Source organism: Chrysemys picta, chromosome 3, assembly GCF_011386835.1.
Source record: "Chrysemys picta bellii isolate R12L10 chromosome 3, ASM1138683v2, whole genome shotgun sequence".
NCBI classification, from domain to species: domain Eukaryota; kingdom Metazoa; phylum Chordata; order Testudines; family Emydidae; genus Chrysemys; species Chrysemys picta.
In genome coordinates, this window is record NC_088793.1 from 109,995,323 (window position 1) to 110,010,735 (window position 15,413).

General features: G+C 43.3%; 1 protein-coding gene across 10 annotated transcripts in view; it reads left to right on the forward strand.

Moving 5' to 3' along the window:
* The window catches only part of UTRN (utrophin), a 568,432-nt gene that overhangs the window by 501,380 nt on the left and 51,639 nt on the right, over positions 1 to 15,413 (forward strand). For all 10 annotated transcript variants that reach the window (XM_065588781.1, XM_042848216.2, XM_065588777.1 and 7 more), the window contains one exon: positions 4,176 to 4,287. In XM_065588781.1, coding sequence (XP_065444853.1) covers positions 4,176 to 4,287 — 112 coding nt within the window. The remainder of the gene's footprint in view (positions 1 to 4,175; positions 4,288 to 15,413) is intronic.

Below are 15,413 nucleotides of genomic sequence, written 5' to 3' on the forward strand. Positions count from 1 at the left end.
AGCAGAGCAAAGTTTAGGATCTTCATATCACTTCCTCTTAATCTTGCTGTGCGCATGAAGGTAACCTGTGACATTAAGAGCTACAGAAGGCAGGTTCTGCCTCTTACAACTCTCCCTCATGTCCCCTTCAAGACAATTCAGCCTATTCTGAGAGAAGGCCTGGTGGGACAGGTGATTCTTGTGCTCATTTGAACTATAAAGAATCTCCTCTTTTTGCCCCTCCCTCTATCCTTTTAAGGGCAACAATAAAGGGCCCAAACGCAGGAATCTTACTCAACTCCCTCTAAGGGAAAAGCACAGAAAAAAAACAGAGATGGAAAAGAAAGACAGACAAGCTGAGAGCAGGAAGATGGCAGGAAAATAGCTATTTTTATGCAACACAGCCAGAGGTTTATATAACATCATGGCAAAGAGTGATTTAACTGGCCATCTTTTATGTGAGGTCCTGCATAAATCGTATAAACAGCTGCATCAGTGTACCTTAAAAGTAAATCTATAAATTATACACACACACATTCTTTTGCATCACAAAACAAAAAACACGTAGGTTTTCTCTCCATTAAATATTGCCAAAACAAGCAGGATTAAAATCTCTGTAAGGTGACTAAAGCAATCACTCAGTTGCAGATTCAAATCTGACATGTTTTAGAACTGTCCAGCTTTAGGAAAAGTTATACTATGACTATACTATACTATAGATATATATACTATGACTATACTTACACTACTCTGAGATCGAAATGATTGAAATGAGGTAGTGGCTCAATAGTTGAAGTTTGAAATTCCCTTTATGAGCCCAGTTTTCAGCACCACCCCACAACTTTCCCAAAATAGAAACCAATTCCTCATAAGTTTCACATCACATCTCATCCCAGCATACCTTTATTTTTTCCCTTAGGAAGTTTGGAAAAAATCAGAATAGAGGCTTTTAAATTTTGTGGCCAGGATGCATAAGGAGGTGTTCTTTTAAAATTTCTTGTTGTTGACTTTCTGAAAAAATCCCTGGCTTGGCCTATTAACCCTAAATTTATTGAACTTCATTGATCTTGCTGAGGGCAAGTGCCTTTTAGTCTTTCTGAGCTGTTAGTTGTTACAAAGGTATATACTGTTCAAAGGCAAAAAAAACCTACATTAATACAGCATTAAGGTCACTTGGTGAACGTTGAGTTGAGCAAAATTCAAATGCCTGAAAACCAGGAAATTCCACTCGCCCACTTTCAGCAGTGCCCCAGTATGCTCCATTACCACACATACCTTTATTCTGCCAACCTGACAGTTTCTGAAATGTAGAGACAGTCACCTTCTTTTACAGCCCCTTCACGCTCCCCATAGGAGTCCATTCTAATGCTAATAATAAAAAAGCAAAGGTTGCCTACGTCGCCTTCCCTCTGTTCACCTGAATCTGGTGGTAGCCAGTGGGCATTATTTGTACACATTCCAGGGGCAGTCATTGTGTTAGGTGTTCCAGACACCCCCAGCGGTGCAAAGCAAGGCCCCATATCACACCTCATATTAGGGAGGTAGCTCAGACTCCTTAGAGGGGCAAGAGCCCCTCCCTCCCAAAGACCTGGACAAACGCATGGGAGCGGAATCAGAGTCATAGAGTTTAAGGCCAGAAGGAACCACCAGATCTCCTAGTCTGACTCCTGTATATCACAGGCCACCAACACCACCTGCGCACTAAACCCAGCAACTGAAATTAGATGTAAGTATTACGGGCCAAAGGAGACTAGGCTGTAATGTGCCACCGGAAAAGAATAGGAGGGACTGAGGTGCACCAATGCCTGAGCCCCTTGCAATGGCAGGGGAATGATTAAGTGCAATGCACCCAGATAATCTTGGCAAGTGACCTGCACACTCACACTGCAGAAGAAGGCATAAAACAAAAAAATCCCCAAGGTCCCTGCCAATCTGACCTGGGAGAAAATTCCTTCCCAAACCCTCATATGGTGATCAGACAGACCTTGAGCATGTGAGCAAGAAACAGCTAGCCAAGCATCTGAGAGAGAGGATGCTCGGTGCCTCCTCAGAGCCCTGGCCACTCCCATCCCATGTTCCATCTCCAGCCATGCTTCAGAGGAAGGAGAGCAAAACCTTTCCCCACCAGAATACATGGGATGTAAGGGGAGAATCCCTTCCTGACCCATGTAGGTGTTTGGGTAAAGCCCTGAAGCATGAGCTTTCAGGAGCATAAGATGTAAACCAGAAGGTGAGCTCTAGTGCTGTTGAGCCCTACCCCACAAGCAACCCCATCATAAACTCATAAAACTCTAATTAATTAAGAAATAAATAAACTCCAGGGAAAAGTTAGCTAAGCTTTTTTTTTTTTAACTAGAAATTTTCATTCTCCATTCCATCTAGGTCTCTGAGCTATTGCAGAAGCCACTCGAGGCAGCTTGTTTATAACACCTTTTTATCATTGATCAGCATCAGCACCCAGGTGTCACTGAACACTGTCAGTCATTCTAGTTTCTACTGCATAAAGTTTCTTAGAGGATAATTCTGTTTTTCTCTCATGTGTTGGTACACAGTAACTTGACATTTTTAGTTAAATCTGCTTAGCTACTGGAAGTCACTATCCTAAAATCAGAACAGCACAGATACGAGCTCCACTGCTCCCTTTAATTTCTTGGAACCTGGGCCAAAAGATCAGGCAACTTTTGCTGCTACAGGCTTAACTTCTGGCAAATTGTGGGGCTGGAAGTCTTCCGAGAATTGAGATAGAAGTAAAAAAGAAAACAATGATAAATCCCTCCGACAAAACATCATGGCTTCTTTAGACCAAAGCAAGCCTGAATTGGCTCACTCATAAGCAGCCCCTGACTGCTGGGTTCTGATAGCTGAAATCAAGACATACCAGGTCATATGTGCAAGTGCAGTTTAGAAACATGCAACCTATTTTAGGGGGGTTGTTTTTATTTGCTTTCTCTAACTGGGGCTAGATCTGAGCCAGGCTGCACACCTGCACAGAGGTGGAAGGGTAAGAACCCCCTTACACTCCTATGTGGGCTACCTGGATCTTGGGTCTAGGCATGCAGGAGTGAGTGCATGCTGTGCACCCTTAGTTTCACCGCCACATTTTCTGGGCAGTGCAGCTGAGTTGGTATCAGGTGAAGGGGGCTTTGCAATTTGCTGCTAGTTTAGGTCAATAGCAAATATGATCCCCTTAAGAAAGGAGACAGCGGGGGAGAAATTGTGGGTCAGAGGTGTCTTCCTGTATTCTAGAGTGGTGCAGTTTACACATCAGCCCTTGCACGGGGCTTTACACAGATCCTAAATCAACCCTGCGATACTGCTGTCTTTTTCTGTCTCTACTAACTGTTGTTTTTATGCTATGCTGCTACATAGATGAAGATCTCTACTATGCCAAGGAAGGGGGTAAATTGTGGATGTTCGCAGAAGGGTTGCTGGGGCATATTTTTTGTAAACATGTGTTGTTACTAAAAGAAACAAAGCAACAAAGAGTTTTAAAAGTGGATTTAAATGGTAGAATTATAAACTCTGTTTTTTCACATTATACCTCCCGAGCCAACCTCTACTCCCTGCATATGAATTCATGCTCTGCAAGGTTTTCTGTTCCGAAGTGTCACAGATACACAGACATGGGGCTACATCCTGCAGCAGATGCTGAAACATGCTGCTTAGATCAGGCACTGTTCTGGAGATGCAGTGGCTCAGTGGTAGGCGCTTGACTACGGTCCTGAAGATCGTGGATTCAAGGCTTGCTTGATCTCACACAGAAAGGCCACCTCCAGTTCATCCAGCTGCACAATGGGTACCTGATCTATCAGGTTAGGGCAATCAAAGGCAGTTGGATGTGATGCTGGCAGCATCACTCCCTGGTCTGCTGCTGGCTATGAAACCGATGTGCCTTAACCACGTCAGGCAGATGATCCATGCTCCCACAATTTAATATATAAAGACAAACACGGTGGTTTTTAAGCTTAGCTTCACAAACTCAGTGTCCCCCTTGCATTGCTGTTGCTGCAGAGCATCTGAGTCAAATGAGCTGTCACCATTTCAAAGAGCAACTTCCTCTCCACTTTTTTAAGAACACAAGAGAGAGCGAAAGTAAGCTAATTTACCTTGTGAGATTTAATAGCAAGCAAATAATAGAACTTACATTTAGGAAGCTCTGGTAAATGACTTAATCACTCTGCTTAATGTTTCCACAGGTACCGGAGCCTGAAACATTTCAACTATGATGTCTGCCAGAGCTGTTTCTTTTCTGGCCGTACAGCTAAGGGCCATAAATTAAATTACCCAATGGTGGAGTATTGTATACCTGTGAGTGCTGATTTACTAACTGTTTCCAGTAGATTATTTTTGCATTAGTCTAGTTTTTCTTTCACAGTCTTTAACACCTAAATAGGCTGCCTCTTTTTGGTATAGACTCTACCATGGCTTGTGTTGCTGCATTTCTCCATGAAATCCACTAAGGGACTTTGTCTTGCTATTGATTTTACATGGAAGGCGCTCAGATAGAGGGTGGCAATATATAGCTCTAATATAGATAGATTTCTCTTTTGTAAAACAAATGTACTGTATTGAAGAAACCTAAAATATACATACAGCATTTGCATGGAAGAGGCGTTGTTAGATTAGATTGATACACTTTGCTACTACTGCATTATAAACATTTGTGTACTCATAATAAACTTCAGTATTTTTCAAAGTACATGATAAATTTGTCCAGGCCCAGTAGTTGGCCTACTTTATCAAAATCTGGTTTGAAAATATGCCAGCCGTTCCCCTGAATTAATCATATTTATTTGGATTTTTTAATTAGATCATTGTTGAGAAATGAAAACAAAATAGCTTATTTTTTATGACACCCCCAAAAAGCAATGTGAAAAGTCCCCTTGCAGTAGCTAACAACCATTAATTTCCACAACTGTGCATCTTCTTGCTGATGTAAGTAGTCATGGTATTCTCAATTCAGACTGTTTCTAAGAAGTGTTTTCTGTGAAACTTAACTAAAGTAACTGGTAATTCTTCGCATAGTGTCCCTGTAGGTGCTCCACTTCAGGTGTGCATGTGCCTCTTGAGCCCTTGATCAGAGATTTTGTTAGCAGTGTCTGTTCAGCCCATGCATGTGCTCTGTGCCTTTGTGCTGAATGCCAAGGCTATATACTGATGCACAGGTGAACTGCCCTTCTCAACCACCTTGGCGTGAGACAGAACCTTAACCTGTTCACCTTGAGCATGCCTTAGCTATCTTGTTTACAGTTTCTACAATAGTTTGTTTAGGGTTATCCAGTCCATCATTTCAGAGAGCCAGTTATTGGCCAGAGCCACTCTTCAAGCATCCTTGGATGCTGCTGCTGCTGCCAAGTCCATCTCCACCGCTGTAGTTACGCGCAAGGTGTCATGACTCCAACTCTCAAGGTTTTTGAAAGAAGACTAGAACACTGTTGAGGACCCCCCTTCAGTGGTCATAAGCTTTTCCTGGAGACCACCAATGGGTTCTTGTACACACTAAAGGACTCTAAGGCTACTTTACAATCCCTGGTGGGGGCAAGGTATATACACCTTCAACTGCTGTTTCCTGGGTTGGCTCAGAACAACCTATTCTACAAACAGAGGCTCCATGAACAGGCCTATGACAGCGCCTCTCCGAGTGAGGAACTCCCCAGACTGGTGGAAAAATCAACTCAGTGTCTGTGAAGGCATTTCTTTCTGTCACTCTGCTCCATAAGTAACTGAGAACAAACACATCCCTGTTGGGATGGGGCGCTCACCTCAATGACCTCATGACTCAGGACAGATGGATACCTCAGGAAAAGAGTTTCCACATCAATCTGTTAGAACTCAGGGAAGTCAGGAACATCTGCTTTCATTTCCTACCTCTCATCAGTGGAAATCAGTCTGGGTCATGACAGACAATATATCCTGCATGTTCTGTATCAGTTTGAGCATTGGCCTGCTAAACCCAGGGTTGAGTGTTCAATCCTTGAGGAGGCCACTTAGGGATCTGGGGCAAAATCAGTACTTGGTCCTGCTAGTGAAGGCAGGGGGCTGGACTCGATGACCTTTCAAGGTCTCTTCCAGTTCTAGGAGATAGGATATCTCCATTTAAAAAAAAAAACTAGTGCGTTAGCTCATCAGATCCAAATTCAGGTAGTCGGAACACCACAGCCGATATTCTCAGCAGTGGCTTCTTGCAGGACTATAAATGGAAGCTAGACTTTCAAATTCTCCACAGTATATTTCAGAGAGGGATACTTCCAAGAACAAGAAGTGCCCTCTGTTCTTCTCAGGAGGGTCTGGGACACCACTCTTTGGGAGACGTCTATCTTGGAAGAAGGGTCTGTTTTATACATTTCCCGCAACACCGCTAATGCTAAGGGAGATAAATTCAGAGAGGACAAGACCAAAGTTATCCTTATAGTGCCAATCTGGCTGGTACCCTTGGTACATGCTTGGGTACCCTTACCTGCTTCATCTGTGCGTTCAACTGCTGTTCAAACTTCTGACCACTCCTTATCTTCTCTCCCAGGATGCGGGTCATGTGCTTCACCCCCACTTACAGGTTCTCCACCTTAGGTTGTGGTTCCTCCATGGTTCACAGGATTAGGATCCTACTGGTCTGAATAGCAGAAAGGAGTCAACCCATATTATTTACCTGCAGAAATGAAAAGATTCTTCCATCGGTGGTGTCTGCCTGAATCTGTGCCACTCTGTCATCCTGGATTACCTGTTGGCTCTAAAGAAATAAGGTTGTCAGTTCAATTAAGGTCCATTTGGCCACAATATCAGCCTTTCATTCCCTAGTAAGGAGTTCTCCATATTTGCTCACCCAATGTCATCTTGGTTTATTAAGTGTTTGGGGACTCTCTTTCCCCAGATTAGAGACCCCAACCTGCTATTAAAATACCTAATGAGAGCTCCATTCGAACCAATGGCAACCTGCTCTCTGCTCCGTTTATCTATTAAGATGGCCTTTTTAGAAGCCATCACATCAGCCTGTAGGGTTGGGGAGTTTGGAGCCTTGATGGCAGATCCCACCCCCTTTACACTGTTCTTCAACAACAAATTCTCTTTACGCCTGCACCCTAAATTCTTACCTAAGGGACTATTGGAGTTTCCTCTTAACCAATCTATTCATCTACCAGTGTTTTTTCCAAAACCACATAACTGTCTGCAGGAGACCTGTTTTCATATCGTGGATGTTAGAAGGGCATTTGCTTTGTACTTAGAACAAAACAATTTTGAAAGTTCACCTAAATTTTTTATCTCCTTCGCAGATAGCTCCAGAGGGGCTGCAATCTCTGCTCAGAGACTGTTGAGATGGATATCTGGGTGTATTACACTTGTTATGATGCAGCCAGTGTTCATCCACCCAAAGGGCAATAGCACATTGTACTTGTTCACAAGTAACATTTGCAGCATTACTCAAGAACATGGTAGTATCTGAGATATGTAGGGCTGCTATATGGACATCAATGCATGCATTTTCTAAACATTGTGCATTGATCCATGCTGCCAGGTCTGATAGTACTGCAGTACCAAGCACTTATCTTCAGTTCTAGACTCAATTATGAAGTTCCCTCCTCCCACGGATACTGCTCGGAAGCCACATGAAGTGGAGCACCCATAGGGACACTACTCAAAAAAGAGGTTACGCATCTCATGCAGAAACTGCAGGCTTTTTTTAGATGTGTGCCTGGATGGGTACTCCATTACCCACCCTTCTTCCCCCGTGCTTTGGACAATTCTCTATGGGATGTTCGGGTGGAGAAGGAACTGAGAGCAGTTTGCCTATGCATCCCTATATAATTTCGGTGTCCAGCATGAGGAGTTATAGGGCGCATGTGTGGGCCAAATGGACACTGCTAATGGAAAGTCTCCCATCAAGTGCTCAAGAGGCATATGTACACCTGAAGGGGAGTACCCATAGGGGAAAATACATCTAAAAAAACCAGTTTTTTCACAAGGTGAGTAACCTCTTATTTTCCTGGTATGAGGATGGTAGTATCATTTTTGGTGTTTTTGTTTTTTAGTTTGCTTTTTTATTTGATATGTGAACTCTCAACTAACCAAAAATAAAGGATATAGTGATTTGATTTGCATCTTAAGTATAACTGTTCAAACATCTATACCTTGAATATACAGCCCAAAGAACAAAATTCAGGTTTGAATCTGACCTTCTTTCATTCATTTCTTATATTGGTGCATGAACCCTATGGAGAATCCTCAGAGTGAGAAAGCATTAGAGAAGTTATTTGGTTGTTTTCCATTACTGCAGTAGGTGGGCTTATTAGTATAACATTCTCTTGCATGTTGCACATATCTATTAGCAGAATTCAAACGATATTGAGTAGCATTAGTGGTTCATTATAATCCGGTATAGCCATTACATTTCAGTTCATTAATTTTGTAAACTTGAATGGTAGGATTGGGCAGGTAAATTAGCATGCCAGATATTGCAGATGTATAAATGAAACTACTCTGAGGAAAGCTGATATTCCTGTTATATCACAGTTTTGTTGTTAAGTCAGTTCTAGTTTTTTCCATATTCTGTAATTAGTTTTCTCTTTACATTCTCATTTTTTCTCTCTCATCTTCCCTAGCAGTTAATTGGCTGACTGAGACCTATATTTTGAAAATTATATCTGTGATTCAGAAAAACATGTTGCATATACAAAATAAGTAACTGTGCACAGAACTGCAAAGTAAACCAGCAGAAATTGCATGTGCAATTATGCATTTTGTGTTCACAATTGCATGTTTTACATACCAAACCTCAAAACATTTTAAAAGAAAATCAACATTTAAACTCAGAAAACTGAAGCCAGCATTGCAGTAATGACTTTCAAATGGCTTCATTCCCCGCATTTTAACCACTTATATTAAATATTAAAATGTAAATATTTCAAAATGTTTAAACTATTGAATCTTTATTTTACCTCCTGTTTCTTTCCTTTCTGCTGTTGAATGGGTGCATCTATTAATTCTATGACTGTTGCCATTAATATTCTCCAGGGTATTCCATATGGAGGTGGGTTTCCTTTCCAGTGCTCAACAAATGAGGTCTGTTTACTAACCTTTAAACAAGTTATAATAATAACTTGTCCTTCTGCTGGTATTTTATATCCCAGATATGAAACAAGGTTTACTTTATATTTCAGTACCTTTCCTTAACTATCATTTTTATATTTTCCTTGTGATACCATTGGATTATACTGCACTATCCAATTTACAGGCCAGAACTCTGACACTAACGAGTAGCTATATTTGCCAAAGTGAAGCAGTTTGTGCTGCAGACACTGAACCTACAGAGAGAGATGTGATATTTCTGTGCTGTTCTCCAGTCATGTAGATGCTCTTGGCTTTAGCTGTATGACATTGTTTGGGGGGGGAGGGGAAGTTGTATTTTGGCATATTCAGCCAACTTCTTGGCTTATGTGACCTCATCTAATCAATAACATCTTTTAACCTTCCGTTTTTATTTTAATTACTCATTGTTTCTTTTTACATCTAGTTTCAATCTTTTTGAAATGATGCCATATAGACTAGCTTTTCTTTCTCTGTCAAGTCACTTGAAATCTGAGCCTACATTTCAACTCTTTGATTGGTTCTTCATATATCGATGTGGCTTGGGTCAACACTAAATCAACTTTCTGCAATGGAGTCTGCCTCTATGGCCATTTTATGTTTCACATAGAAGTCATTAAGGAATTGTATAGTCCCCAAATTCATCTGAGCTTTGTCAGTTTCATAAGAGTAAAATATCCCAGCTCATAATTAACATCCTTGTATTAGCATATCTTTCACATTTATCTATAATCTGTGCCAAACCCTTTTTTCTCCCTCCTCCTCCGATATACAAGCAATTTGCAGTGCCCATCATGTGGGAAAGCACCATCACCTGATTTAGATGTTTTCTCTGCAGCCCCCATGGCAATTAAAAAAACTTCAACTTTTGCTTAAATTGGCAGAATTTTCCTATAAGATCCATTTGCAAATTGAGAGGAACTGAAGGAAGTAATTGTTCCTCCTTTGGTGTGATATAACTTCTAACACAATAAAACATTCAATGAAACCTCAGGAGTCACAGTTCCCAAGATCTGGCCTGATACTTTTATTAAGTGCTGCTGTGTGTGTTACAGGTCCCCCCTCTGTGCCCAGTCCTCTGAGGGCTTGAGTCTGTTACAACCCCAGCTAAAGTGTCTTGGTTTATTATCTCAAGCTGTAGCATGTTTTTAGCTCTGGAACTTGGAAGTCCCCTGTTCTGTGCTCAGGATGTCAGCCAAGGTAACAGCCGTCACACCAGTACTTAGAGCAATTGACATCAGCTCTATTTCTTGCTGGGCATACTCTGATGTTTAATCATAAGTCCTTGGTATAGTCAAGCTCATCCTAACATTGCATTGTTTTATTTGCGGTCACCCCATACTAGTAACAGGAATTCAGATCCTCAACGGTATTTTAGGCATCTAACTTTCATTGAAATCAGTGGTAGTTAGCATCTTAGTGCCCTGGAGGATCTGGTTTAAGATGCCTTCCTTTAGCCATCCATATCGTTAAGTCTTAGCAGTTGCAGGATTAATTTGCAACTACATAATGTAAGAAAAGTTCCTTCCTCTTCACCAGGGATCCCTAAAATTGGAACATTTTGGATATGGATTTTCTTCTCCTGAATTTCTAATTTTTGCTCTAAAAAACAATCTTGTTTTAAAATCTGTGCTTGGTTACAGTCTCATTTTCTTCTATCATATTTTCACATACCTCAGTTCTTGGTTTTCTCTCTACTGTGTTCCAGGTCTGACATAAGCCAACTTGTGTTAAGTTTGCCTAGTTTCAAGGAAAGACTTTTTACCTTACACTGTAATGAGGACAAGGAGCTCTGCATTCTTCTTCGAGAGATGTCCCTGTGGGTGCTCCACTCCAAGTGTTGGTGTGTTCCTGCACCTTCGCTCGGAGGTTTTGACAGCAGTTCTCGTAGCGGTCGCACCAACCTCTGGTGCCAAGGCTTCAGATTTTCAGTTGCCTGTCTCTCACACGGAACTGTTCGGCGCCGCAATGGAAGTGGTGCCAACGCATACTAGCCTGCCTGACTCCCCGCAGGCTCCTCTCGCTGTCCCAGCACCGTCAGCCTTTAACTAGCCAGCAGTGACAGAAGGCTCAGGACACTGGTGCAGAGGAACCCCTCTTAACAACAAATTCCTCTCATGCAGCCCTCGCCTCACAGAAGCACTGCGGTACCGCAGTTCACACAGTCAAGGGACCTGCTGGTGTCACCTATCTTGCAGTCACCCCTACTTAACACCTACTTCTCTCCGGACACAGACAGGGTCCGCACAGCTTTCCTCCAGTGATGAGGAATCTGGGCTGCAGGGAGAATTTTCACCTTAGCAGATCTCCCATACACAGACTCCAATCAAGAGGTCATAGAAAAGCTACCTCGTCCGAGGGTCCTGCCCCATGGTGCATGAACCCCTGGATGACACCACCCATGCCCACCACAGTGGCAATATTGGGCTCCATGAGCTCCTTATACTCAGGACCACACACATTATACCACTGCAGCCAGGTGTGAGACCTGCTCAGTACCGCCAGCTGCCGACCCTGCTACTGGCTCCAAACACCAGGCAGCCCTGTCACAACCGCAAGAGTAATCATGGCCTGCCTCTAACCCAGTAGAACCAGTTGTTCTGCCTGATGAAGCATTGCTTCCTCCTACCCCGATGTCTTTGAACGACTTCTCAAAATTTCAGGACCTCTTTAAAAGAGTTGCCAATGAGCTACGAATTGACCTGGAGGAAGTCCCTGAACAGCAGCATGAGCTAACCAACATCCTGCAGCCCTCTTCTTCTAGAATTGCATTACCTATCAACGCAGCCCTTCTAGAACCTGCCAAGGCCATCTGACAAACTCCGTCTGCAAGCCTGCCGACCTGTAAGTGAGCGGACCGGAAGTACTTTATTCCTTCCAAGGGCTCAGAATTCCTTTTCACTCACCCAGTGCCAAACTTGCTGGTGGTAGACGCAGTCAACCAAAGAACGAACACCAGTTTCCCCGCTCCAGCCCTTCCGACAAGGACAATAAGCGATTAGATCTGCTCAGATGTAAGGTATACGCTTCTTCCATGTTGCAATTTCACATTGCTAATTATATGGCCGTTCTAGCAAAATATGACCCCCAAAATTACAATAAATTCATGGACTTTATTGATCACATTCCAGAAGAGTAGAAACGACAATTTACAGCCAAAGTTTCCGAGGGACAAATCATCTCCCGCACTGCTCTTCAAGCTGCCCTTGATGCGGCCAATACTGTGACACGGTCCACTGTCACAGCAGTTGTGATGCGCCGAGGTTTATGGCTCTCGTCCTCTTCCTTTCCCCAGGAGGTCCAGAGTACCATTGAGGATCTCCCCTTCGACGGTGAGAAACTATTCGCCTCCACTACGAATGACATACTCTACTCCATGAAAGACTCCAGGGCAACTCTCCGGTCTCTGAGAATTCAAACCCCTACGACCAGCAGGCGACAAAATAGATACCAGCCTTACCAGCGATCACGCTACCCCACATACACCCTGCAATTCCACAGATCTCACAAGCAAGAGCAACAGCAGCAATGCCAGAGACCCAGATACCAATGCCACCGTTCCAACTCCTCGGCAGCGTCTCAACTTCCTCCGACCAATAAACAAATTTGAAGCCTTGGTCGAGGGTACAGAAAACAATATTCCCACTTCAGCGCTTACACCGCTTCCCCCTATTTTTGGTCACTGCCTATGCCCATTTTCCCATCAATGGTGAAATATTACCACTGACAAAGGGACTTTAGAGGTTGTCACAATTGGCTATTCTATCCCTTTCCTGCCTCCCACCCACCCACCCTCCGCGTTTCTCTCACAAGCAACCACCCACCCTCCGCGTTTCTCTCACAAGCAACCACTCCTCCAAGAAGTACATCATCTCCTTCAATTGGGGGCAGTGGAAGTCATGCCCAAACAATACAGAGGGAAAGGTTTCTATTCCCATTACTTCTTAACAGAAAAGAAAACCAGGGGATGGCGACTGATCCTCGACTTCAGGTGGCTAAACTAATTTATCAAAAAGCAAAAGTTCAAAATGGTTACCCTCACCATCATAATCCCAGCGCTGGAGCTGGGTGATTGGTTTTCAGCTCTCGACCTACAGGGTGCCTATTTTCATGTGACTATTCACTCAGCCCACAGATGTTTTCTTCGTTTTACCCTTGGTTTGACACATTTTCAATACAAAGTGTTGCCCTTCAGCCTATTTTCCACCCCCTGAGTTTTCTCCAAACTCCTAGCGGTTGTCATTGTCCACCTCAGGAAATGGGGGGTTATAATATTTCCTTACCTTGACCATTGTCTCATCAAAGCCTCAATGCTCGATGAAGCTCTTTGATCCACGCAGCTTACCATCGCTTGCTTCCTTTCCCTTGGCCTACAAATAAACAAAAACAAATCCACCTTATCTCCTACCCAATTACTGGAGTTCATAGGAGCACATCTCGATTCCCAAACGGGAATAGCATCTCTCCCGCTTGATCGTTTCAACACCATAAAACTCCTGGTTACAAAACTTTGTAACAGTCCCCAGGTTATTGCACGAGACTGCCTGCAACTATTAGGCCACATGACCTCGTGTACTTTCGTGGTCAAAAATGCATGCCTATACATGAGGTGCTTCCAAGCTTGGTTGGCCTCGTTTACAGACCGAACGTACATGCTCTAAACAAGCCGCTATCCATACCCTTCAGAGTCAGACTCCCTCCGATGGTGGACAGTTCCCTCCAACCTCTGCTCAGGAGTCCCTTTTCTCCAGGATGCTCCATCACTCATAATGACTACTGATGTATCCCTCATGGGCTGGGGAGCACACATGTCCCACCACACAGCCCAGGGGCTATAGTCTGCCACCGAAACCTCCCTACACATAAACATCCTAGAACTGCGAGCCATACGCAACACCTGCCGTCACTTCCTTCCATTCATTCGGAACCAACATGTTCGGATAATAACAGACAACATCGCATGCATGTTCTATGTTAGCAGGCAGGGAGGGGCTCGATCTCACTCGCTTTGCACAGAAGCCATGAAGCTCTGGAATTGGTGCCTCACAAACAACATCCAGATATCAGTCACCTATCTTCCCGGGGCCCTGAATACCACCGCGGATGAACTAAGCAGACGTTTTTCCTGGGATCATGAATGGGAGATAAACAACACGATCATACACAACATATTCCACATTTGGGGCTATCTTCACAACTGCGAAGAACAAAAAATGTCCTGATTTTTGCTACAGAGTGGGGTTGGGCAAACATTCCCTATGAGATGCATTCCTGATCTTATGGGCTCAACACTTTTTATGTATGCTTTTCCCCCGATACCGGTTTTCCACAGAGTTCTGACTAAGATACGAACAGATTGTGCCACGGTAATTTTGATTGTCCTGTCGTGGCCCAGACAGCCATGGTATCCGTTCCTCACCAGAATGTCAATTCATCCACCAATTTTGTTGCCTCTCACTCCAAACCTCCTATCACTGATTTCTTCACCCCAATCTAACTGTGCTTCACCTCAAAGTTTGGTTCCTCCATGTTTCTCACAAAGCAAACTAGTATGCTCTGAACAGGCTCAAAGAGTACTCTTACATAGCAGAACACAATTTACTTGCACCACATATCTCCAAAAGTGGAAACGATTTACACATTGGTGCTCGAACAACCAAATTCTTCCCATTTCCACGCCTCTTCCGGCCATATTTGATTACCTAGTAGACCTTAAGCAATCCAGCCTTTCTTTCAGCTCCATCAAAGTCTATTTAGCTGCTATTCCAACTTTTCACAACATCATCGACGGTACTTCTGTTTTTGCTCATCCAATCACCAAGCACTTTCTTAAAGGGCTCCAATTCTTATACTCAGACATTAAACCTCCTACTCCTCCGTGGGACCTTCACTTAATACTAACCTATTTAACACAATGACCTTTTGAGCCCCTAGCCAGTTGCTCCCTCTTACACCTCTATGAAAACACCATTCTTAGTGGCAATCACCTCTGCCAGACATGCAGGAGAAATAGCGGCTCTCATGGTGGACCCACCCTACACAATATTTTTTAAGGACAAGATTACCCTCTGACTACACCCCACATTTCTTCCAAAGGTACATTCGTCATTCCACATCAACGAACCTATACACCTACCAACAGTCTTTCCTAAACCACATGCAAACTCCTTTGAATCCACAATGAATACATTGGATGTATGCAGGGCTTTGTCCTTTTATTTGGATAGAACCAGACCCTTTAGAACCTCTTCCAGACTCTGTCTCCATTGCAGAACGATCCAAGGGGACGCCTGTTTCCACCCAGAGACTTTCCAACTGGATCTCTGCTTGTATCTGTCTGTGCTATCAATTAAAGG